Source organism: Amyelois transitella, chromosome 19 (genome assembly GCF_032362555.1).
Source record: "Amyelois transitella isolate CPQ chromosome 19, ilAmyTran1.1, whole genome shotgun sequence".
NCBI classification, from domain to species: domain Eukaryota; kingdom Metazoa; phylum Arthropoda; class Insecta; order Lepidoptera; family Pyralidae; genus Amyelois; species Amyelois transitella.
In genome coordinates, this window is record NC_083522.1 from 3,512,905 (window position 1) to 3,540,896 (window position 27,992).

Consider the following 27,992-nt stretch of genomic DNA (forward strand, 5'->3'; position numbering starts at 1 on the left):
TATGGTTGACCGTGACCTTTCAGTTTATTCGAGACAGTTGTCTCTGTCTACCCCGTAACGGATTAAGACTTGATTGTATGAATGTATATTGGTGCTTATGATGTTTTGCCATAAATAATGAATATAACACCTGTCGATATAAATCAAGAACGCATATAATTATTTGCTTTTTTTAGAGCCATTATCAATATTTATAAACTTTTGCAATGCATGATTATTAATGTATGCGTATACATTAATAAGCACTCCATTTTCATGACACACACATGCGTAAGGCACAGACACGTCCACTCCCTGCAGAAACGACTGCATATTGAACAGTCTAATTCTTATTACACTATTCGATATTCAGACTAGTTATTAGTAAGACTCGTCGAATCGAAACTGCTCTTGCTGTCGGAATTCAGAGTCTGTCTAACGCTTAATACACTATTCATTTTCATTTTAAGACTTAAACAGTCTTAAATCGAAGGTTCTAATAGCGGCTTAAGTAATTTGATGGTCTTTGGATTTTGTGATTTATAATCTGTTCCATTCATTCTTTAGTTTGTGGTCTGTCTGACTGAAAAACAGCACGGCAGGAAGACAGAAACAAAACAAATTTTCTCTCAAATTACGAATTTAGTGTCTGTTGATTTGATAAACAAATATTTTTTGTTTGTATTTTATTCTTTTATTGGTTTTAATGATCTTTAACTAGAAAATGACGGAAGAAACTATTACAGTGAGCGATAACTCTGATTCCGATGAAGGCGGAGCTCAAGAACTCAGGGGGCATTTGAGTAAATGGACGAATTATATTCATGGCTGGCAGGACAGGTTTATTGTCTTGAAAGATTCAACATTATCATACTACAAGAGCGAGTTGGAAAGTAATCTTGGGTGCCGCGGTGCGCTATGCTTGAAGAAAGCCAAAGTTAAGGTAGGTACTGTTTATAATTGGATGTATTAAATAAAAAATGCCCTTGCTATGAGTAATCTTTCCTGCATACTTCAGTAATTTACTATAGATAACGGGCCAATTTATAGCATCAGATTAAAAGGTATTTTTTATCAAGTTATTGCTTCAGTTTTGTTACCGCATGATACAAATTTGTGATAAATTAACTTTTTTTTCAGCCCCATGAATTTGATGACTGTAGATTTGATGTATCGGTGAATGATTGTGTATGGTACCTGAGAGCATCAAATCCTGAAGAAAAACAGCAGTGGATTGATGTGTTAGAATCTTTCAAGGTTAGTAAATATTTTAGATCAATAACCACAACATAACAAAGTTTTCATTTAATATATGTCCATAAAGAATCCATCATGTGTATTATGTTGTTGTTTTTACATATTGCATTTTTTATATTATGCATATAAAAAAAATCTTATCCCATGAGACTTACAGAAGAAGTGAAATGACAAAATATATACTTTGGGGTAAGACTTTGAAACAATAATAAAACAAAAAGTTATATCACTGTAGTTTTTTTAAATATTTTATTGTTCACTGTTGTGTATTCATGGTGCTTGAAGGATTGAGTTGCATTTTGTATATCATATGGGCAGCACATCAAATCATTGTAATAATCACTTATGTTTAAATTATAAATGCAAAACAAGGTCAGCTTCCATCTTTGATTATATCAATTTGTTTGATGCTGTCACACACAGTTTTTTTTCTAAAATTTAAATAATCTTTGGTCATATTTTTCTTATAAGACAATAGACCTATGAGGAGAAATCTCTATTGTAAACTATAATTTCTTTAGGCAATAGATACACTTGATTCAATTGTAAGGCAAAAATTTACTAACAAATTTTAATATTTTAATTTGAATAATGTCCTGCTTGTCTTACTATCAAATACATATTCCAAATAGTAAAAAAAGTTTAATTTAAAACAAGTACTTAACAAACATTATGTGTTGTCTCTGCATTCCTGACAACATTCCACATTAAAGTGCAAGTGTGATTCAATAAACTTGCACTCATTATAGGCAATAACTATTATAATAGTTACCAAATATTGGTTTAATTGCTAATGACGCATTACTATTTATGAAAAACTGTCTGATGTAGATTTGGAATATTTATTATTATTTTCCTTATGCAAGAACCAAGAAAACATGTAGTAATGGTAAACACAAGAAACCAGTTTTTGTATATGCTTCTGTAGTATAGTGTACATACATATAGTCACGTCTTTGCGGGGCAGACACAGCTCACAGTCTTGAAAAGAATAAAATGCCACATTCAGTTTTATGGCTTTATGATGGAATTGAGATTCAACTAGTGACAGGTTGCTAGCCCATCACCTGCAAAAGGAATCCCAAATTTATAAGCTTATCACATAGTCGCCTTTTACGATATCCACGGGAAAGATACGGAGCGTACATGTTTAATCAATAGTAGATTATTACAGTGTGACTTAATTATTAGCTATGCTCCCATATGGCCTGTGGCTAAAACCCCCCCTTATGTAATAAAATGATAGCACATTTTTTGTACAAAAAAGACATTGGAAATCACAGCAGTAAATTGCAATAAAGGATCATCATCTCTGTCTATTATAGTCTTTAGTAATATTGCTAATTATGAAAAATAAGAACATTTGCAAGCCCCACTTCTGTGGCATTGAGGAGATAATTATTAAATTATGCTGTAATAACTACATAAACATGAAGGCCACCTGTCTTCATTATTCAGTATCGGTTTCAGTTGGTGATCTGATTTTAGATAGACTTATGATAAAAATAATTTTTATAATCCAAAATTTTATTTATTATACTTATATAAAAAATTGTTATTGTTAAAAAGATTGGAAAGTTATTGTAGTGTTTGCTAAAAAGTCTCATTTTGCTTTTATCATAAAAGGATTACCTACAAAAAAATTTGTAATCAGTAAATTGATAAGATTAAAACATTGTGCTGGTGCCTTTTTAAATGGATTATGTATATGCGGAACTGAAAACAATAGCATTCCAAAGTACACAGTACGTGTGACTCATTTTCGGTAAGCTTGTCTTATGGTTGGTTGCATTATTGCATGTGCTGTGTGGTCTGGTACCAATAAGAAAATGAATAGGACTACTCGAACTCTTTTACATGGATGACGTAAAAGATGACTAAGGAATGAGCTTGTAAACTTACGATTATTCTTTTAGTTGATGGGCTAGCAGTCTTTCACTGTTTGAATATTAATTCTATCATTAACCCAAGCAGTCAAATGTAGTCTATCATTTTTTACAAGACTTTTGGCTCTCTAACCCGCAAGGGATGTGGATGTTATTATAATGTATTTATCTGCATCATTGCAATTGGAAAAATAACTGTAACAATTGAATAATTCATACAAATAGAGAGATGACAGTATTCTTCATGTAAAGTTGCCCTGTTGCTCTTTTGCTTTTACAGAAAATAAAAAAAATATATTATTATTTACAGAAGTTCTTAGTACTTATCACTGAAACTCTCTCAATTAGGGTCCTACTCGTAATACACTAATAATAATTACTAATATTTAATCTATCCATTGTACAAACAATAGAAAAAATTTACTCTCAACAAAACAAAATTTCCTTGCTTCTTGTTGTTTCATTTAGTTATGTTACTCATAGTTTTTTTTTTTTTTTTTTAATAAGAATCGTTTGATTCCAGGTTGAGTCTGGATACGGGACGAGCTCCGACAGCAGTTCCAATGGTGGCGGTTTACGAAGGCATGGTTCTGTCACATCTTTGCAGTCCACAGGCTCTCATGGTGCGAATTCACAATTAATTTTAGTTACTGAATATATAACATGAATTTGTATGCAGTCTTATAGCGCCGGGCTGTCGTGGTATAACTAAAATGCCGTTATCTGACATCAGGTTTTCACCTTTTTTACCAGTAGAATAAGAAAAAAAAATCTCTTTCGATCTGTATATACGACTTTTTGGTACCTTTAAGTCATAATAGGCGTTCTCATTGATGAATGGCATCAGTTTAAATTTTTACCGCATTTTTGACGTTTCCTTAAAACAAGGATTTGGCTGATAACGGCATTTAAGTTATACCAGGGCAGCGGGGGTGGTTTACGGCACTTTGTATCTATATATGCATGCAGCCTAAAATACAGCATGCAAAATTAATTGAGTTAGCTACTTCGACAGTACACGGCATGTTATCTGATTAGTTGGCCAATGAAAATTATTACTAATAAGGTATAGAGTTGATGAACTTGCTGGTGGTGCAGTTATCTCCTTAGCCGTGTGTACTTCAGCAATACAATTTTTTCTTTACTCTACTGTTTTCAAAGAGGGATGTAAGCCTATGCTAGAGTATCAAAATTTTCATTTTGGCCAGGTTCGCATTTTAATCTCGAAATATGATCAGGCCTATTACATTTTTTTCTATTTTTGTTTTCTTTTTTGTTTGAAGTTTGGAAGAGAGCGTTTTGGGCAGCTGATGGTACACGGACGCCATCGCCCACTGATGTTAGAAGCAGGGCGGACTCAACAGAGTCTTACGGTCTGTCAATTCTGCTGCTTATAAACGAAATACCTCATTAGATGTCAGATAGGGTGGTTAAACTTGTACAGTCAACTGTGTATCAGGTCACTCTGCACGGAACACAAAACGCGATAATAAGAGGCGAATTTGATGTGCCGTTGACTGTACTATTGAGATGGTAAAACTTGTGGAATTAACGCTATCTTTGAGTCCTTTATTGGGTTATCCGGCTGAATGTAGCGTTTCATTCTTGTGACTGTTGACTCTGTCTATCCTGTAAGAAATGTAGACGTGATATGTTTTTTTTGTGTATTTGAACACTTTGGTCTGAATGTACTATTGTGCCTGTAATTCGATATTCATTCTTTCCATTTGAACTAGAATGGTCATAAAATAAATCTTCATCGTATTCACAATGATTATTTCATTGCTAATGACGTATTGCTCGTAAACTTTACGCTAGATAGAACTTTACTACCATTGTAATTGTAAGTGCAACAATGCTTTGACGTTTACGTGTTGCAGGGTTAAAATCTATTTTTTTAATGGTAACACACATGATAGAAAAAGATTATTACGCCCTATCTGTTCATAAAATGTCAATGCTTCTGTTTTAAAATTATTACCATCACAAAATCATAGGATATGCTAGTCTCATTTTCTCGTTCATTCTTTTTTTATACCTAGTAAAATTAAAAGAAGTAATATATATGTATGGTATGGTAGGTATAATTATAAACAAAACTAAACACTTTCTTAAAATATGCGCCATTATCGTTGTTTTTATTGGAATGTTAAGTTTTAACATTACCTACCTGAAAAAGTAGAATCTAAATGAAATTAATCGAGGTTTGGGAATTTTTACCGGCATTAAAATTTTTACGAGCTAATGTTCGATATCAGGAATTAAAATGCATTGTGAAAAACTGCTACATAGGTATTAAAGAAATAAATTGTCGAAATGTAAATTTATACCTACAATATATTTTTTAATATTAAATACCATTGTGACTTACGTCGCGTCACAAGAATACTTAATATTTCTTAAGGGTATCTATAAAGAACCCCACGAAATAAATATAAAAAGAAATATGTTAATGTAAACATAAAAAGAATCATCGGGATATTATGAGATAGGTAAATTTCAATTTTAACCGAAATTTTCTTTTGCAGGCAGAACGGCTCGCCGCCTCACAGAGAAGATACAAGAACTGGACACGTATTCTGAACTGCTCTCGAAGCAGGCGGTGCAACTCACGCAGTACTTCGACATGTGCGTGGCTTCTTACCCCCAGATCAATGACGAGGGAATCGAGAATGAGGCGATAGATGCCGTTAAATTGGCTGATGGTAATGATTCTAGGTTTTCTTTTTATACTTTTACTAGCGACCCGCCCCGGCTTCGCACGGGTGCAAAATTCGGAAAAAATTATACATAAAAACCTTCCTCTTGAATCACTCTACCTGTTACAAAAAACCGCATCAAAATCCGTTGCGTAATTTTAAAGATTTAATGTTTAAAGACAAACAGACTAAAATAGCGATTTTGTTTTATACTATGCAGTGATAGGTTAAGGGACTCGAGGTCGGGTAACTTATGTAGATGTAAGAGATCACAGAAAAAAATAGCAAGCTGTTCAACCTAAAACAGTCATGAACCCATTTTAAGCTTGGTTCTGGCTTTTGGTCTGCAGATATCAGAGCACACCCGCTCTGTGTAAAACCCGGTTACCTCGGCAAGTCATGTAGGTAAGATAGTGTACCCAGGAGATGTTGCGTCGTCTTTTAATGTCTAGGTCATATTGTACATATATAGATAGGGCTGTACCCGTGTCGTGCCCGGAACGTGTTTTATCCGGAGTCTCTAAAGATTTATCGGTACATAGGCTGGGAATACTGCTCTCAACGAAACGCGTTTTGTAAAAGAAATAACATCTTTAACGTCCACTTTTTTATCTTTTCAGTGTCTTGAATTTTATTGTTAAATTAGGTGATTACATTACGTATATTGAAAATTCGATTTCAGACTGCAATGATTAAGCCATTGACAAATGTTAATGAAACAAATATTAGCGGAAATAAGTTAGTTCATTTGCGAAATTATCACAATCGTAGTAACGTACAAAAGTTATAATTAAATCGTACGTACCTATGTGACGCGTGTAAGTCATGTGTATGACTAACTACATGATGTTTTTATTTCAGAAATTAGTCAGATGTGAAGTGTGAATTTTGTAAATTTCCTAGCAGTGTTTATGAAAATCTTTATTGAGGAGATATTTTTTTAATTTTGTAAATAAACATGGGCAATGTGGAGGGATACTTCGATAAAAGTATAATACTTTTTTTTGTACGTTAGTTATAATCGTATGCGGCAAAAGTAAGCTATTCTATCAGTCTCATCAGGTTGTCGTAAGAGACTTAAAACTTATCTAAGTTACAAATTAAGTAAATCCAAAATTCTCAAGAAGAGTCGATATCCATACAGATAAAACAGTTGCTAAATTTTCTGCTCTGCAAAATGCTATGGCTCAAATGTTCCATAACCCATAAAATAACCACTTCCATGTAGTAAGTTAGCCTGCCAATGTAAAGCTGATTGGAGAATATATTCTCTTAGGAAACGACTTATCTCTTCACGCCGGAGAAGTTCGCGGCACAAGTGCTTCTTTCCGAGCCACTATAGGCGCCACAATGGCCACACTGAGTCACTGCGCGGAGTTGCTTCGCAGAAGAGAGAAGCAGGCGAGACAGGCAGAAGAGTTATACATGTGAGTTTCGTAGTTTATCATTGCTAGTAAGTTTTTGCGAGCGACTATAGGCGCTTCAAAAGACAATAGGGTACCGGACAACTTTTCAGATTGTGTTTAAAAATAATCTTTATTTATTTATATATCCATAAAAAATATTATTTTAAATAAATAAATCTTTTGGAGTATTTAAAAACGTCAAAAACGTAATTTTTTTTTTAATTGCCGCGAAAACAGCACTTTTCGTCAATTCAGATCGCGTGACGTCATATGTTTGGAAAACAAACTCTTGCAGTTTGTTTTCCAAACATATTACGTCACGACCATATTACAAGTGATCAGTGCTTGGATAATTTAAGTATTTTCTCGCAGATCTAGAAACATGCAAAACCCATAAATATCTAACCTTTAAAATCATAGAAAAAAAACATATGTGAAAATAACTTTGTAAACAATGAAACTAGTTTTAGGTTATGTTTTCGTTTGTAATTTCTTCAATCATTTCTGTTGTTAAGATAAACAAAAAGAGGTTGAAATACTTACACAAATGTTTTCACATTGCTAAATTCAGCAAAATAAAAGTCGGTATTAGTGGCAAAGGAACTGCCGACCATGAAAATATCAATCTTTTGGGAGATTTCTATTGTCGGTTTGTAACCTTGTTCCATGATAAAAGCTTGATAGGCGGCTTCAAGCACTTGCGACACCTTCTGTTATGAGTAAAGTCCTTCAATTCGTAACTAATTACAATTAAATATTTTCAGAAAAATGCAAATAAATCGTAGAATAACTCGAACTAACATACAAAGCAGTGGTGTTTACTTATCACTCATTACGTATGACGTCACTCACTGTGATTGGTGTTTGGGTTCTTACGCTGCACAGATAAAAAATATTGGATTTTTGCAACTTTATTTATTGATTTAAAATTATAAATCATTGTTATTTCTTAAAAATCTTTATTAAGTGATGTTCTTGTATAACAAACTTTATTTTAAAACACAACTTAGATTTTTTTCGATTACTGTTCGGTACCCTATTGAGTCACTGCGCGGAGTTGCTGCGCAGAAGAGAGCATGCAGGGCAAGCAGAAGAATAAAAAGTTTTTTCTTCTGCATGCCCTGCCCTGTATATACCTCATTTGACAAACTGATGATATGAATATGTTTTAATACAAAGCCCAATTGGTCCTTGGCTACATACCCAGTATAAGTAGTGAAAACATTTTTTTAGTTTGTAAGAATTTTTCACTTGTAATTGTATTAAAGCTTGATGTAATTTCAGGGCATTGAAAACACAATTGAACGAGGCCAGATTGGCATCCAAACCGGGACCTGACCACGAGGTAAGTTTCATAATTTAATCATACATAATTTAAGTTAAAATATTGATATATTTTCTTAGGTTTGACATTTCTACTCCTGGACCTCGGGCTCGCTCCATAGACGCTTACACACCCGGTATAAATGTCAGAAGAACTATCTTCGTACATTTTGATCCGACGAGGTTTGCGAAGTTAAATTCATACATTTCCATTCAACGCCCTAGTGTCAAAATCATGTAACAGGCAAAAACCATAAACTTTCTTTGTTTGTAGAAAAAGTTCGCAATTTGGTTAGACTTTTGCGACAGAAATTTTTATGATACGCTGTCTTGTATTTTAAATTAATACCAAAATAGGTTTTCTAAAATTGGGTTCTGTTATTACTGCTATTTATAGGTTTACAACAAAAACGTAACAAACAAGGTGTAGGTGTTTATGGAAAATATAATGATTTATGACATGATAGATGATGCTGTGCGTGCCGCTGCTAGTTTTATGGGATCAGCTATGGCACCTTTAGTAAGGCAGATAAGTGTAGATTGTTTTTATGTTAAGGCGATAATTACACACTCTTCCATATGTATGTAGGTACTTTACAGATTTTTGGAGTTATGTGAAAAATTACGCATGAATTTGTATTTAATAATACTCTTTTATTAATATTCTACTACTTGCAAGGAGTTTAAGACAAATCATAATCATAAGAAAAGATTTAGTTAAAATATTGTAAATAAAAAATTAAAAAAACTATTAATCTTTTGCAATCAATGAATCTTTTAAAATAAATAATTAAAATATTACATTAATATAGATATACAATAAATATTTATTAATTACCGTATTCACTGTGCTTTTTAAGATATTACTGAAATCGTAATCTAGCTTATCCGTAGCACATCAAAGAGAACAAACAAACAGTTTTCCACGCAAGTGAAAATTCCCAAGCAATTTAGTCGGGCCCACACCCAAGCCCAAGCGAAGCATAGCAAGGCAAACATTCTTAGCACATTTTAGTACAACGAAAGCGACCGTGGCGCGATACGGTCGCGCGCTCGTAACTTCTGTTAAGTTCGTTTTGTACGGAACTCGATTTTTGAAAATTAAAATCATTCTTTTTTTGTGATATAATTTTTTTTTTTTATTATAAAAAAGCTTGCCAGTGCTGTGTTCTGTGTGGCCTTACCTATCATTAAGTATAATGTGGACCAATTAAATTTGGAAGTGTTAAACAAAATGAAGTTCAAACTTTTCAAAAAGAGTCTTCGTCAGGTGAGTTTGTTGTTGATACAGGTGCATTTTTTATCAGCCGCTTTTATTTAAACAATATATTTTTTTTAAATTTTATTCTATAAAAACAAAGGTTTAGTTAATTACTTTTTATCTTTTACTTTGGTTGTAAAAATAAATAGTTCTAGTATTCTATTAATCTATTAATTTTTCATATCCTCGGTTAGACCGTTAATGATTTTAACATAAATAAAATTATTAGTTTAGAGAAAATAATATTTTTATTATGAGTAACTATAGCTTTCATACTTAAAAAATATAACAAGTGTATGTACTCTGTGATGTGGCTTATCGCAGATTTTTGTAAAATTTATATTTATCATTGATCTTGGTAAATACGCAGGTTATCGTATCTGCATCACAAGATCCGAATGATCCGAAACTGATTTGATGGTACATTTTCTGGACAATGGCTGCAGAATTGATTGAGAAACCTTATTTATTACTGTGAATCCATTACACCGACTAGAGCAGGTGATGAAGATGTATCCCTACTCACCTTTTCTTATTAGAAACATATTAAAATGTTATTTATATCTTCATTATGTAAATTTAATGGCACTGGATTATTTGCTGGTTCTATGTTTATTGGTTGTCTATTTAGAGCTAATTAAAATTCATACCGCTAAATTTATATAAAATACAGTTTAGTTGCCAATTTATTAATAAAAATATGGATCTCTGTTCAATATTTAGTTCTTAGTTATTTTTTCTGCTCACTTTATTCAATTTCTTATAAAATTGAAAGGCCACTGAAACCGGTTTCAGAAAGTAGTGAAAGTAAATCGCGTTGCGAATTTTATAATGTTGTATTACGCTAGTTTACCTGTCGTTACCTATATTATTATTCGACCTACGTAATCACTACATAGTATAAAACAAAGTCGCCCATTTTGTCTGTAGTCCCTTCGTATGCATAAAACTTTAAAACTACGCAACGGATTTTGATGCGGTTTTCACTAATAGAAAGAGTATTTTCTCCGACAGGTTTTTATATATAATAGAAATACATTGAAACTATATTAGCTGAGTTATAGCGATTTATGTCCAAAAAGTCAGAAAAAAAATCTAATTGAAGATTGCATTTGTGCGTGCGCCGCTTATACCGTTGGATACAAGTAAGAACAATGTACAGCAAAAACATTGGTCTTTATTAGTTCTACAAAAAAGTCCGCGATGACATATATCCAGCTTTTTTATTTAAGTCACAAAAACTACTTTTCTGTATTAAAAAAACATTTAATTCGTTGGGTGATGTTTAACTGGTGATATAACCAATAATACATATATCCTTATCAAAATAAGTAAACGTAGGTTGTCCTGTTCTTTTATTAAGAAACCTGAATCCACCTAAACTTTGCAATGGCACGCGTTTGCTGGTAAAATCACTGAAAACATTCTTAATAGAGTGCACAATACTCACAGGATGTGGTACCGGAGAAGATGTATTGATTCCCCGAATCCCCCTGATACCATCGGATTTACCCTTCCAAAGTAGCGGGATACACGCAAACGAAGTTGCGCGGGTCAGCTAGTTTAGATAATAACAGTTATATTTTTACGTGTGTGAGACATCATAATCGCACATCGAGGCAACTGAAAGTAACCGATACAACATACCAGCAAGGAAAAAAATTAAAAGAAAAGAGAAGGGAAGCTCCACTTAAATCCACCGACTAGAGTTAGCTCTTAATTTTAAGGAGATGAAGCAACTGAATGTGTAGCCATCATCCAATAAATGTTGATGGTTTCCAAAATTCCGTTAAGAGCAAAGCCCAGTGGCGCAGCTAGTTAAAAACTAGAATATATTATGTTGTACATATTTGACAATACTTTTACCCGCGATGATTAAGTTCATATAAAATGAAGCGTGCGTTGTGTAATGATGCAATTTAGGTAATTTGAGATTTCATAAAGTATGTCAGACGTTGCATTCCGTCTTACACAATATTCAAAGAACAGACTTTAATTAATATAATTTGGAAATAAATCTTATTTTAAAGTTACTTTTTTATAGATATACTTGTTGATATCATAAATCACTTTTTTATGATCCGAAGAGTCTATTTTTCTATTTCGGTCTTATTAAAAACGTAACCGACTTTGCGGACAAGAAACAGTGTAAGTAATTAAATCTTGAACTTAATATTAACACTTTATTAACATATTTAAAGGTGTAGTAAAAGTTATTTTATACAGGCTGCCCCTATAGCATGGAACGCGCGACGCCGTATTTCTCGCGTGAAAAGCTATCGCTGTCTCTATTCACGTCATAATAAAAGCGAAACAGCGATAGTTGTTCGCCATATGTTCACGCGTACCATTATACGGGGGCTGAACTGGGTCTATTATTTTGTGGTATTTACAAAAAGACGTAATAAACTATATTCGATTGGATAAATTGAAGGTACCTATATACATATGTATAAATAATATGTTAAGAAATCCATGAATCCTAAACCTAACATTTTTCTTTATAAATCCAATTTGGAACATAAAATGCGCTTGAAGATAATTGTGTATCATTACTCGGTTTACTCGATATTGAACCTTTTATCGTGCTACGTCAAGCGGTCTTTTTATGCCTGTGTGATCTGTTCATTGCTTTCACGATTCATTTAATTCTATTTTTATGTACAACGATCGTTTTGGTTACGTAGTTAATATATGTAGCTCAATGTACTTGTGAGATGTAGTAAACTTTAATCGTAAACATGAATAAATAAATATCCAGACTAATATAATAAACGTGTAATATTATAGACGTGTTTGTTTGAGTTTCTCTCACGTCAAAACTACTGAACCCATCTCCGTAAAGCATATACCTCGGTATACTTTTTGAAATATTATCTACTCATCACGCGGACGGAACTACGGTCGGATGTTAGTATAGAACATAAACGCAAATATACAGAAACTTCTCTTTAATGTCGGTTAAAAATAACAATATAAAAGTTAGTTGTTATTTTCGTATACTTCATAAGTATGACAGATTGATATCAATGATGATAACGCAACACAAACAGATGCAAGCGTTATACATATATTAAAAAGATCACGCTATTATGTGTTTTAATTATGTAACGTTAGTAATCAGATTACAAACAAATAAGATTGCGTCTAACGACACGCTGATTGCTAAATAAGCGTTAGTGGCATTAGGGTCAACAACGCTTAGCTTGTCTGTGGAATGTCCTGTCATCACTTAGCGATTTAATTCACAGAGATATCACGGGCCTGTCTGTTTTTTGTTAAATCTGTATCATTTTAAAACAGATATGAAGAAGACTAATTCCTCTGCTTTTGTAGGTACGGGATGCACGTAAGATAAGCATGCTAATGCACATTACATTTTTTTAGATAAATTGTTCAAATATACTTTTGATCAGGAATTATCTATAACTAGAGGCCGCCCGCGACTTCGTCCGCATGGAAACCCTATCAATCCCGCGGGAACTCTGGGATAAAAAGTAGCCTATGTGTTATTCTGGGTCTTCAGCTACCTACATACCAAATTTCATGGTAATCGGTTCAGTAGTTTTTGCGTGAAAGAGTAACAAACATCCATACATCCATATAAACTTTCGCCTTTATAATAGTAGTAGGATATTAGCGTTATAATTAGTGTAACAATAAATAAATTCAAAAATTATTGTAGTACTTAATAATATTAATTAGCATTTTAAGAATCTGTTGCAATTGCTTTATCACATTTTAAAACTACGAGTATAGCGTTATATTGTTACTCTACACATAAGTACCTTTTTGTATTATATACAGCTGGTAAAACACGCCTTTACCAGACTTTACTTTCTCGCCATACTCGCACTACGTCAACCGCTTGTACACATCGGCTTATCATTGACCGTTTGCCAATAGCATGAGCAGAATGATAATGCATGAGTCAAGGGAACTATCTGGTTAAGAATATAATTACCAAAGCATTTGGGATTCACGAACGTCGAAATTAATTTGGTTCTATTTACAAGTATTTTTAGAGAAGACAAGAGAGCGCCCTCGGCTCCGCTCGCGCTATACGAAAAATCCCGTTTATTTACGTTCCGAGGGGAATTTCAGAAAATGCATTCTTAGTAGACGTCTCTAGTTACAGCCTTCAGCTTAATATTTTCTTTTTTTTTGCTTAGGAGTTTTTGCGATTTCATGATCAGTCAGTGGATGAGTGTTTTCCGCTTTAATAGAAATTGCCTTTCAACAAAGATATCTTTGTTGAAAGGCTTTCAATCTGAATAATCGGTTATATCGATTTACATCCTTTTTTTTTCTCAAATTGTTCCCAGGCATGCGATTTATGTTTGCTCCTTATACAGTTTGGTTTGTGATTATTATGCATATTTGAAGCAGGTCATTGCTCGATATTGTCTAGACTGGCCGTAGGGTTCAAAACTGTGCTTACGATACTATTGCATGTCTCTTTTTATTTAAGGTAATTTTCTATTAAAGTACTTTTACATATTACTAGCTTTTGCAAAAAAGGACTTACTCCTGGAGGCTTTGTCTGTTACTGTGCCAATTATTATTCAAAACGGTCTAGTAGTTTTTTCGTTTATTCTTAACAATCAAAAACACTAATCTTTTCTCTTTATAATATAAATTTTTAAATACGGATATGTCCATACGCGCAAGTATTGTATAAAATTTCTTTCCATGAACTCATCAATTATGAGGGTAATACCTATTATTAAATTCCTTCGTATAATTGTGTGAACCCGCATCCAATCGCGTGATGGGCGCGTTTGGACTATCGATTTCCGAAGGCAAGTTAATCCAGTTGACCAAAACCCAATCCATGTCTGTTACACTCAACAAGCTTAGATTTTATTACTGCGTCTTTGAGTTATGTTTGGTGGTTAGATATGTAGTTGTCTGTTACTGGATTACCTAACAGCTTTGCTGTTTTATTATAGCCTGATAATACTAATATCATTCGAACTAATGTCATTATGTGGTACTAAAATCATGCGAAGAATATATTTTATTTATAAGTGCATAATTTTGATTTAATTCTTTTACTGTTCTAGTACTTGGTAGTTTGTTCGTAAACTCTTTATTTCTTGAAAAAAAAAATGCAATACAGTAACAGGAATTAAAAATTAAGAAAAATGGCGGATTTATCCCAATTAGGGTTTCTTCCAGTCAACCAAGTACCTTTTTGTCTTGTTGCTTTGTAAGCAATTATAACGTGTTTCAAACTGGTGAACGAATGATTTCCCTTTTAGTTATTACTTGAACCACCTTTTTCAGAATTGAACTATTTACGGTTATTTCCTGTTACATAATATACTTATGTAGAATACAATGTTTCATTTTTGTACTACAAGAACATTTTAATTACACATGCAGTTCACATTAGTTTGCGTAAATTCAATGAAGCGTATAATTCAATTAATATCATTAGAGGTTACGTTAAAATAGTGTGGTATTATGTTCAAAGTGTGAATGTTATCTGGTATGCCGTAGATACATCAGACACTATGAGAATACTAAGAGAATACGTTGTATTGTTTATTATAAAAGCTTGAGAGACCATTGGATAAAAACGTCAAAGAAATACAAGGTCTATAATAGATAGGTAAATGGGTAAGAATAATATCTCTGCAGTAAAAAGGAATTCTGGAATTCTTTTAACCGATGGACTAGCAACTTACCATTATATCTGAATCTCCTCTTCCTTTATTAAGCCATACAGTAAAACGTGTGTGGTTTCTGGTACCAATAGAAGAAAAAAAACGACCACTCCCATGGTTGTCGTAAAAGACGACTTAGGGATAGGCTTATAAACTTTGGATTGTTCTTTTAGGCGATGCGCTAGCAACTTGTTACTATTTCAATCTCAATTTTATTATTAAGCCAAACAGCCGAGCCTATCAGATTCAAGACTTCAAGATTTCAAGACTTGGCTCTGTCTACCTCGCATGGGTTTATACACGTGATTATTTGTATGTATGTTAAACGTGGCCGTGAACGACCTTCTGTCGACTATGACATGATGAGTGCGTGTGAGATAATTATATCCTTGCTAAGTTACTTAAATTTTGAGTCAACTTATACAAAGAGGTTTCGCTTCAGTATTAATCGATGTTATGGATCCTCTTGGTTCTACCGTAAACATAGTATTTTCACTCTCTGTTGCTTAAAATATATAAATGTCACAGCCCATGACGTCACCTGTAAACGTAGTGGCTAATACGATTATATTTTCAGTGGTAGTAAAACGTCCATGTAATAACAGCATTATGAACAAGTTCTCATTAGTCACGGATGCGGTTCCACGTTGCACTCTCCCTTCCGCGGTGCACGTTGTGGTTACCCAGAGTATGACTTCCTAATAATTATTTTGTAAGCTAAATCACATTATATAATATATATCTTAGGTTATACTTTGGATCAAAAGTACCTTAAACCGAAATAAATAGGTTACTCTACTACATCTTTTTACCAATATATGTAGAAGCCAGTTTAAAGTTATTAAGAATAATTATAAGTTTGGGATTCTTTTAGCGATGGGCTAGTAACCTGTCACTCTTAGAATTGAGATTTCGTTACTAGTTCTTTCATTAAGCCATACGGCCCCTGAACGTGACCTTTTTGTGTTTTAAGAGTATGTTGACTCTTGTCTAACTCGTAAGGGATAAAGACGTGACATCTTAGCAACTGGTATCTAGACATACATATACCAGTTGTTAAGATTTTCGAATATGCTAGCTGCATATTCGAAAATCTGCAACTCAAGCACAGATTACTCGGGGTTAATCTGTGAACTCAAGCTAGTCCATACCATACATTTAAAAAACGGCTGATATACCCTTTACATAGTTAAAATTCTTAAAATATAATCAATTAAAAATATATAGATAATTACCTCAAGTCGCTAACCAAACCTTCCACGTTTAGCTTTCTGTAGGCTTAAGTTACATTAGATCGACCTAATAATCAAAAGATCGACATTGTCTTCGTAATATAGTCCGTCAACGCTGACGTCATCATCTAATAAGAGCATACGATGACAAAGACAACCCTCGCGATGACGGCGATAAGGCATGACGTCACGCGACCTACTAGCGGTACCTTTCAATGGCTTTCAACGTAGACGTCCAGAGCTTTTTGCGGTTGGATTGTATTGAGGCGTGTACGCGGTGTGGTGTCGCAATGTAGCCTTGGTGCGTATAACTTTCATTGTTTTATGCCAGTATTTGTAGGGTTGGAAGTAGGGATTGGCCTAAATATTATCGATAATAGAATGTAAGGACGAGTTGATATTGCTAAAGTATCGTTGACTTTTAGTATTGGATAACACAAGGAAGCCAACTTACCAGATACTTTTATATGTGTGATTTCTTCCTTTATATGTTTTTCTCCGATTTTTTAAATGGGATTATTCAAGAACAACGGTTTATATGATGATTTGGTGGTGGATTGGATGGATTGAAGAATGTTTGTAATTCTGTTTTTGGTCAAAATTAATAAAAAATATTACTAAAATGCAAGCAATGTCAGAATAAGATTATTCTGTCGTTTATATCACTCCTCTCTACATTTACCCGACGCGGTATTTCAAGAATTTTTTAAATTAATTAATTGGTACAGTTTTCTCTTTCTTTGATGTGTTCTTTACTATTCACAGTATCTGTTTCAATAGTAAATGTCCATGTAGCTCTTTGCTCGTTCAATTTGTAATGTGATTCAACTCGTCTAGCCGTTCTGACGTCACGTGCTAATGCTAATTCCACCATATCCATGAACAAAGACCGTATGATCTGGTTCTTGCCATTGAGCTGATGTCACTCTTTCAACCTTGGACAGTAAAGGCTGTTGGAAAATTTGACTAAAGTATATGCTGTCTGCCCATTTTGTTAATCTATACTATTATTATAAAGAAGTAAAGTTTGCAACTTTGTTTGTTCGTAAGGCTAATCTTCGGAAATACTGAACCAATTATGAAAATTCTTTCATTGTTAAGAAGGTACATTATCTGCAGGTGTTATAGGCTATGTTTGTACCACGGTTGCGGCGTGGCAGGCCGCTAATGGACTAATACAGCCTTTATAAGAGGTATATTATCGAAGGGCAGTCAATATTTATTCGAGGGATAAAGTTCACTAAGGGATAGGGCCATAAGGCAGCAACAAAAGGAGTCTCAACTTTTCGCTTGTTTTGGCCGTATTCCGATATCTAATAACTTATCCGAAACTTGTCTTTAATTAAATAAACCATGCATGTACAATCCACTATTATGGGATATCAACGCAACCAAAATTTTGTTTGTTTGTTTTTATTTAAACGTTACTATAGTAATTCTTTTTATGTACTTTTATAACGTTTTTTTTATTAGGCATGACTTTACGTACTGCTCGTGAATTACCTATAGCTAAAAATAGACCGTAAACGAAGCAAAAAGTAAATGTAATCTGTGAAGCATTAAAATGTATTGGTATTGATTCACATTTTCCAGTTTAATATATATTTATGTTTTTACAACATGTTAAGGTTTCTTTTAACAGTTGTTTGTGGTAAACAAATCTGAAGTAGTTCGAATACATTTAAAAAAAAAAACAGAATTGTGATCGACGTATCAGTATGATTTTACAGTCGTATGTGTTCGTTGAAGTATATATAAAGTATATTAAAAATAAACAACAGAAATTCAAATTTTTTGAATTTGAATTCGAATTGTTTTTTTTTAACATGTGATCGGAATTCAAGATTCTGATCAGGAACACATAGAGTTCGTTGAGTTACCAACGTACGTACGTACATTCGATTTTGCACTAATAAAGACCATTTACTTACCTATATTTGACCTTTCGTAGGTATCTGTCGACAACTGCCTAACCTTTAGCAAAAAGGCAAATCATTTCACAGCAAACACGCGTAAATGCCAAAAATAGGCCGCCTTGACGTGTCAGGGATGATTTTGTCATACATTAGGCCGCCAGCGGTTGCCATGGGGAGCGGCTATGCTGACGTCATCAGGGATGTCTGTCCATTACAAAGTTATGTTGTCTTTGTAGGTGCGAGGCGTGGCTCACCCGTAGGCCACCCTTCTGGGAACGTCAAGTTATGTTATAGCCATATTGAGAATCGTGGTAAAGTTTACTTGAGTTACCTATAAAATGTAAAGTCAAAAAAAAAACGCGTTGGTGGCCACTTTCTACAGAGCGCGGTGGAAGTCATTGGTGGAGGTATATGTTCAACAGTGGACGTTCTACAGGTGATATGATGATTAAAATAAAATGCTGACATTTACAAACTTACAGTACTAACAACGATTTAATCTTACTTTATAAATTTACAAAGTTTGATAAATTAGGCATAATTTCATGTGTACCTAATCATCAATGTGATTCTTTTATCAAAGTTTACAGGATTGAGTGATTTTAATTTCTTACTTGTATTGGTAAACCCACTTCATTTAGTTTTAAAGCTTATTCTTTATTGTATCACAACAACAGACAGTTTTTTTTAGTATTTTACGTTTATTTCAGTCTACGTATCTTTATCGCTGTCGTAAACTCATTAGCGGGCTTCATCAAGACTGCTTCACAAATTAACATAACATTTGTAGCAATATTGAGTTTATCTTTACACAGCTCTATGTAAATTGAACGATGTTCGTGAGTAAATGAATAAATTGCTTTATTGTTATGTAAATCATGTGACCGTGTTTATATCTTGTAAAAGTAAATGTTTAGTACTAAAACCCGGTTATATTAATCCTTATATTTATTTTAAGCGTTTTAATATTATAGAGACATTCTTCACATGATGCGGACGAAGGTATTTAACATCTTTTTGCATATCTATTTAAAACTTTGAATTGAAAATTAGGTCTAGGTTGGTGAAGCTTGCTCATGAACAGTAATTTTTTTTTTCTTTTCCAGAATGAAAATTTAAAAGACTAGTTTTTCATCGTTCGTCTTCTGTATAATTTTCTTTTGAGATCCATATATGGTCTCGTGTCTACTTTCAAGTCTCTAGAATTAAAAGTTTGTAAAAAATTTTTAACATGTCCGTTCAATATTCATTCTGTTTTCGCTCGTCCCTGATTTGCTTATCACGGGCGTCAAGTCATGTGATTGCCTTTCAGTCTTTTCAAGACTGCTGCTCTGCAAGGGATATAGACTTGGGATATGTATGGATGTGATCCAGATATCAAATAGATTGACAACAGTGAGATTCGTTCCACTGGCGCTATTACCATCATTTAGCCAACCCTATAACAGTCTGATAAAAGAGTAGTGATTTGGCCGTGCCCGTTTTACCTTCACTTTATAGACGATGGTCGCGTTAATGGGTAGGTAATAGACTTTTGGTGTTCTGGAATGCCAGTTTTATATGTCACCGGGTGACATCAAAACGTATCTAGGACGAAGGGGTTGCAATTTAGGTCGGAATTCACATAGGGTTTCTTAACTATGTCATTGTCTATCTGGAGCACTCATTTGATTTATAGTTTCCTTACAATGGGTACCTATTTGATATTATTGCTCTGCCACACGCCTTCTTTTCAGTCAGTGGTTATTGCGGTCAACGGGTTTTAGGTCATAACTTAAAATGTAACAAACTGCCTAAATAAATTATACGTTGCTACGAAAAAAGTAAAAATAATTAACAATATTTGTTTAATTTAATTCAGGAAAACAAAGGATTATGAACGTTTTCTAAAACGATCCAGTCTAGTGCAAACATTTATACAACAGAATAAATTACGAAGCAAAGACAGATGACCAAGAAGTATCGGAATTTAGGCAGTCTTGTCATCAAAACTTATACCAAATATTTGTTACGGACTATATTTTTGTGCAAAAAATAAATGCAAAGTTAGACGAGTATATTTCAGCATGCAAAGTTTACGAATGAAATTTATCTAAACCAGTGCTAATATACGGTTGTTACAATAACGATTGCCGCTGGCTGATGTATTTTTAAGCTGATTGTTTATACGATACGGTCCGCCTTGACTGATGATGTTAACCACGCTACGCGCTGTCGATGTTAGTACGTTTGTTTGTTTGTATGTTCTGTATGTTTATTGCATAGTAAAAATACTTAATAACTAATACTAGCTGGATTATATGTATACATACAAATATGTATAATTATTTGTTTATCTCTTGCGGGTTAAATATAGCCAACGGCCTCGAAGACCACATTGGAATTGTGATTCAGGTTAAAGTATTGGATTGACTCATCATCATCGGTAATCGCTGCACCTATTTATTTATGTATATTGTTTGTTTATTGTAGTTTTTATGTATGTTTATTATAATTATTTTAGTTTATATTCTGTGTAGATATAAATATATTTATTTAGTTTGACCCGAGACATAAAGTTCGGACGGCGGACATAATGCTTCTAGCATTAAGTCCGCCAATTGTGCTATACATTTGTATTTTGTACAATAATGTTTAAATAAATAAATAGAGCATTAAAGGTTACAATTATTATGATCTAATGCATTCTATTTTATTTTTAATAATAATGCTTAGTTTTACAATAGCCGTTATTGTAAAACAAAGAGGAAGTGTTCCGACCTAAAGTGTAAAAAAAAAATACATTGTAAGGACATAATTTCTATTAAATAGATATGTTGAAATATTTATTACTTACTTTATCTATTAGAAGTATGTGTGCGGTGTGCACTGTAGATAATATTTATTTGTTTAGGAACGTCCTTCTGAATTATTGCTCTGATAAGTCTATATTTGCACTACTTGTACCTTTGTGTGTTGAAAGGAATCAGGCATTCAATAAGATCTTTAAGGTTCATTTTATGAAACGTTGGTTTAAGATTGATGGTTCTTTTTAGGTTAGGATTTGATCAATTCAGATTAGTTGTGCTATAAGTAAGACTTATAAATTTTGCTTGTCGAAAGATAATATCTTTCTTAAAGTTTTTCTGGAATTGGTCGCCTCACACGACTTCAACGGCAAAGAAATGGAATGGCCTTAAATTATACATGGTATCATATGTTTTGTTTCAACAAAAAAAAACTAACTACTACTACTTTAAAATAATGGTAGACATTATGTTATTAGCTTCATTTTCAAATTGTTTTTTTTAACAACCTCTGAACCACTTCGTTGATCAGAAAATGCGCCCATTGTTCTTAGTGCTAAGGTTCTCCTAACCAAAACACATCAAGGACAGGCTTGCCAAAGTATATCGCTATGCAGTTGTCGTTAACATTAACGCAATCAACCGAATTCAGTTCCACAGGTATCGTCCTTACTCCAATGTAGGTTAAACACGCTCGGAATAATCAACTATTGTTGTATATTCGTATTGGAAGTCGAATTTGTATGCAAACATGTAGAATTGTTGCTGTTATGAATGCTTGGAAGTTGTAGCCAGCTGTGGTATTTGGGATAGGAAAATATTAAGAATGTTATTGTTGCAATTATTGTCGGTTTGCCATTAAATTACCTGCTGAAGTCAGTTCTGATGAAGGTTATTTTGAATTTGTAGTGTGTTTGTTTGTAAACTCTTTATTGCACATGAAAAGAAATATAACAAAATATAAAACAGTCATTGGATTTAGAAGAAATGGCGGACTTATCCCAATCGGGATTTCTTCTATTCAATCAAAATTAAAAGGAAAATCCTGAATCAAAGAGGCAGCGCACTTTAAAAGCATGTAGATATGTTGTTAGGCATTTAATGGTTAACACTTTGTCTATAGTCATGAAATTTTACGTCATCATCATGTCAGCCGTAGGACGTCCACAGCTGAACATAGGCAATACATAGAAATGATTTCTACCTTGCTCTCTTGGAAGCAACCTACAGCTTACGTTTCCCCGCGTACTTCACCTGGTCGTCAGTCCATCTTGCAGCAAGCCGATCTACCGCCAAAGACATTGTGGTATCTTGTATGAGAACATTCTGCGCATATTCCCGAACGCTGTCCCAGTTGGATGCTCTGAGAGATCTCCTTCTCAAAATTGGACCTACCTAATGTGACCGTTTGTTCTAGGTAGACGTACTTGTCCAAAATTTGAGAATAGGAAGTCAATTTTAGTATCTTGATTATGCCTGATGCTTAATCAATCCATTTTGTATAATATGGATTAAGATTCGCGGTAGTATTTGAACTTGTGCGACCACTTGTCACGCTGCCATCAATATTTGATTGCAAATGTATTTTTTTTTTGTTCACAGGAGGGACCTCACTCCACATTGCCAGACGACGAGTTTTACGATGCCGTCGAGACGGGCTTCGACAAAATGGAGGAGGAGCGGTGCGCAAGAGTGGCGCCGCCCATCGAGCACACGCGGGATCAAGTTGATTTACCTCCACCAGCCATCGACAATAGACTCACAGTGCACCCTCTTTGGCCTGAGGTGAGGTTTTACATGTGAACATAGACTAGTTATATGATGCTGGTTATACATTAAATGACACATTTCTGGTAGGCAGAGACTACATTTACTTGTTTAGATCACTGAATGATTATTTGCCATCATTTTCATTCATCGCACTTTTCTTTACATAATTGAATTAGTTTATAATTAATTACCTAGTTTTAATCTCAGGTATTTAGACGGGCGTACAGATTTTTTAAAAACGTTGCAAGAACTAAAAACAAAAATAATTATGCTATCGGAACGGACTAGTCAAGTTTTGGTCCTCATTTCAAATAAGGATTTTTTTGTTACCCACAAAATACGATCTAATATAAAATGCATATTTCTTGTTTTTAAGAGTGAATGCTCATAACTCACTCCAAGTAGTTGGAAGTGTTGTTGAACCCTTATCACAGTTATAAATAACTACAGTAAATGCATTCCACATTGATATACCGATTTAGTCCAGAAATAAAGTATCGGACGTCAACTAATTAAGTGAAACCTCATTATTTATACAGTATACTTAATGGATAGTCGATTGTAAGTCTATGACTTGTTGCCATAATAAATTAAAATTTGATCGGCAGATTGACCGGATATCAACGGAGCAGATCCAGGCGGCGTTCGAAGGTGTCGGTGGGGAGATAGGCTGGCAACTCTTCGCTGAGGAAGGAGACATGAGGATGTATAGGAGGTATGAGCTTACATGTTCGTTTAAATGTTTATATATATATGTACTACTGTATTCCACATTTTGAGAAACTTTTTATTTCTTCTCATAAATATAATCACGTCTTTATCCCTTACGGAGTTGTCAGCGCCTCGAAAAGACTGATAGGTCACATTTACCTGTATATAGAGATTCAAAAAGTTACAGGATCTTGTCTTTATTGTAATAATTGTAAAATAGTGTTAACAACGTACGAACTGAGTGCGTTTTTCAATATTCATATTTTCTGTTTTTCATTTCATATTTTACTGTCTATAATCTGTTGCAGCCATTGGTATGTATGATTGATTTCGCTTAATTATTGTGTGTTAAATAGAATTGGCTACAGATAATGTCAGAATCGCACTGGTTACAGGACCTCGGCGCTTATTCACGAATGTTGAAGAGGCCTCTTCTGTCTCTTTCTTATTTTTAAGTTGTTCTCAGAGTTAAAGAGGCTAAAAAGATATATGCCTCGTCAAGCTTCGTGAATAGATACCTACCTCACAAAGTGGTTATGAAAGTTAAAAATTTTTATTCAGAATAAATAAGTAGATGAATGAATGAATTGAATGAAAGCAATAAACATGGATACGTTATCTTAAATTGATTTTTTTTGCAGGATTCTAAAATTCCTTATTCTTTTTCAGAGAAATGGAGGTCGACGGCATGGTGATGGACCCCCTAAAAGCGATGCACAAAGTCCGCGGTGTTTCAGCTCGCGAGATGTGCCATTACTTCTTCAACCCTCGGTACCGATATGAATGGGAAAGTCAGTAATATTTTTCAAGGCTATTTCAATGTTGTCTTATGGTTTAATGAATTACCGCACTGTACACCTTTCGTCGCTATGATTTTGATCACAAGTTCCGCTAGAAGTACTAACTTTCTAAATGTACTCATCATCTTTTTGGCGCTCGTCCATACGAACTCATATTACTAAAATAAAAGATGTGTGTGTTAGTTCTTACGAAGTAGGACCTCTTTTTTATGTATTTATTTATTAATATATGTACACAGAAAACATCGAAACGCAAGAAAAGAAAATTACAAAGGTTCTAACTTATGTTTGCTTATACTTAATAAAAATTTCTCCCACCAGCCACACTTGAAAACATGACGATCGTCGAAGAGATATCATCGGACGCGCTAGTGTTCCACCAGAGCTTCAAACGCATATGGCCGGCGTCGCAGCGGGACGCGCTGTTCTGGTCGCACGTCCGCGCCGCCTCGGGCAACACGTACGCAGTCACCAACCATTCTACCACCAACACTCAATATCCGGTCAGTTTTCAAAAACGTAACGATGAAAATTGTTTAGAATTTAATTGTTAAGCGTGCCGTGTTGTTCCCGGCACCAATAAGAATAGGACCACTCCATCTCTTTCCCATGGATGTCGTAAAAGGCGACTAAGCGATAGGCTTACAAACTTGGGATTATTTTTTTAGGAACCTGTCAATATTTGAATCTCAATTCTATCATTAAGCCAAATAGCTGAATGTGGCCATTCAGTCTTTTCAAGACTATTGGCTCTGTCTACCCCGCAAGGGATATAGACGTGACTATATGTATGAACGTATGTAATTTAATTATAAAATGCATGAATGAACGAACACAAGCTTCTAAACATAACATAAAAAAATAAATGAAACTTAAGACTAAGCAGGTGTGCGTTGCAGCAATTCAAAAATATTATAAGTTCAGCGGTTTTCTTTGCTCACGACCGAGATGAGCAAAATACTGGTATTCAGCTATAACCCGGTTGACCTAAATTCCCGTTTTGTTAGGCTTTTTGGGAAAGGTCCACTAGAACTGGTTACTTTATGGTTTTTTGAAAAAGTAGTTCGTATTACAAGTACTCTAAGATTGTAATTAATTCGTTATAATGTTTTCAGGCGAACACGGGCGCCTGCATCCGCCTGTTCGTGACCGTCTGCTTGGCGTGTCGCAGCTCGTTCCCGGCCGGCGAGACTCCCAGTCGTGATAATATCACCACCAGCATCGCATATTGCAGCACCGGTATGTAAATGAACTAATTCATACACATTATCCTTGTACAAGAAGATGTAGTTACAGGAATAGAAAAGGGTATGTTGAGATGGTTCGGTCATGTGGAGAGGATGAATGAAAGCAGGTTGACTAAGCAGATATACAAGGAGAGTGTGCAGGGAAAGGTCAGAGTGGGAAGACCTAGACGAACGTATCTTGATCAAATTAAGGACGTCCTGGTAAAGGGTCAGGTCAAAAGCACCCGAAACCGCCGAGCTTGCATGAAGAGAGTTATGAATGTGGATGAAGCGAAGGAAGTATGCAGAGATCTTTATGTATGTATGTATCCTTGTACATTAGTTTGAGTGCTAACCAATGCTCTTACGGTGTGGGAAAACATTGAGCGGAAACCTCACACGGGCATCGGATAGCAATCCCTTTTTAACTTTTTAGCTTTATTCAGATATCAAATGAAGTATTCTGGTATTTATCAAATTGGTTAACATGCCCGTATTTACTAAAGATATACAATCATATATACCTACATATAATCATGTCTTTAACCCTTACGGAGTAGACAGAGCCAGCAAAAAGATAGAGTAAGACAGCTAAACTCTTCAGTGCACGAAAAGGAAAAGAAAATCAGAAATAAGGTTATGTATACAAAGGCGGACTTATCGCTAAAGCCGTGATAAATGATGAATATTGACAGTGTTTATAATATTACTTAATTAATTAATTTAATTATGAATATGAATATTTAATTGTGCCTTGTGGTTCCCGGCACCAATACAAAAAAGAATAGGACCACTCCATTTCTTTCCCATGGACGTCGTAAAAGGCGACTAAGGGATAGGCTTACAAACTTGGGATTCTTTTTTAAGACGATGGGCTAGCAACCTGTCACTGTTTGAATCTCAATTCTATCATTAAGCCAAATAGCTGAACGTGGTCATTCGGTCTTTTCAAGACTGTTGGCTCTGTCTACCCCGCAAGGGACAGATGTGACCATATGTATGTATGTATACATACATACAATCACGTCTATATCCCGTGATTGTATGTATACATACATACATACATATGGTCACGTCTGTGTCCCTTGCGGGGTAGACAGAGCCTGTATGTATGTATGTAACAGTGAACCCCGGCGGGTGGGCGCCGGCCGGCGTGCTGCGCGCCGTGTACAAGCGCGAGTACCCCAAGTTCCTGAAGCGGTTCACGGGCTACGTGGCCGAGCAGTGCCGCGGGAAGCCGCTGGCCATCTAGCGGCGAGCGGCCCGCCCTCTGGCGACGGAACCTGGCAACTTTATGCTTCAGCTACGTAGGTACATTAAAAACCGCTAATCGCGAGCCGTAAAGGCAATATAACCTCTGGCGACGGAACCTTGCAACTTTATGCTTCAGCTACGTACATGGAAAAACCGCCAATCGCGAGCCGTAAAGGCAATATAACCTCTGGCGACGGAACCTTGCAACTTTATGCTTCAGCTACGTACATGGAAAAACCGCCAATCGCGAGCGAATGACGTCGTACGGGCAATATAAATGTAAATTATGCTACCGGCTTTATATCAGCTATTACAAGATAGTGACTGTGGTAGATTTGATGAACAATTTCTGGTGTGGATTTAAGTATATTCGTCAGTTGGCGATGACTGGTTATAACTTAGATTTACCAGCTATATGTAGAACTAGTGGCGCTAATATATCTAAACAATTTTTTGCGTTGCCGGGTACATAAATGTAGGTGGGGCGCCGCTTGGTTATATGTGAAGATTTTTTGAAGTGTGTGGCGATAAGCCCTTTGCCATGTGCTGACGATAATATGTTACAACTCTATGCTTTGTCAGTTTCATAAAGAAATTAAAACCGCCATTAGAAAAGCTGTGTAAAAATGTGTAAAACATTTCTTTTAAGAGTGGGTGTAATTTTAGAGGTTAATATTCGCACATCCATATATGGTTTATAGACATTTTTCATATCATACAAACCCGAATTAGAAATCATGCTTATCGAAGGGTTGCCACTTCTGTAATTTTTACCGCAATAATGGCGGTAAATTTGGAAATCACTGAAAAATAT

The 27,992-nt window shown here is 34.6% G+C and overlaps 1 protein-coding gene across 3 annotated transcripts; it reads left to right on the plus strand.

Annotated features, from left to right (window-relative positions):
• Positions 1 to 531: 531 nt before the first annotated feature.
• Positions 532 to 27,992, plus strand: LOC106139542 (ceramide transfer protein). Of its 3 annotated transcripts, XM_060949589.1 has the most exons (14): positions 532 to 922; positions 1,120 to 1,236; positions 3,646 to 3,745; positions 4,406 to 4,495; positions 5,651 to 5,827; positions 7,098 to 7,248; positions 8,512 to 8,572; positions 23,020 to 23,202; positions 23,796 to 23,902; positions 24,568 to 24,689; positions 25,020 to 25,201; positions 25,814 to 25,937; positions 27,049 to 27,192; positions 27,280 to 27,992. In XM_060949589.1, the coding sequence occupies exons 1-13, from the start codon at positions 704 to 706 to the stop codon at positions 27,174 to 27,176; spliced, it is 1,761 nt and encodes a 586-aa protein (XP_060805572.1). In that variant the 5' UTR covers positions 532 to 703; the 3' UTR covers positions 27,177 to 27,192; positions 27,280 to 27,992. The 3 variants fall into 3 exon arrangements, with proteins under 3 accessions (XP_060805572.1, XP_060805571.1, XP_060805573.1); XM_060949588.1 differs by having other exon boundaries at positions 27,049 to 27,992; XM_060949590.1 differs by lacking the exon at positions 4,406 to 4,495 and having other exon boundaries at positions 27,049 to 27,992.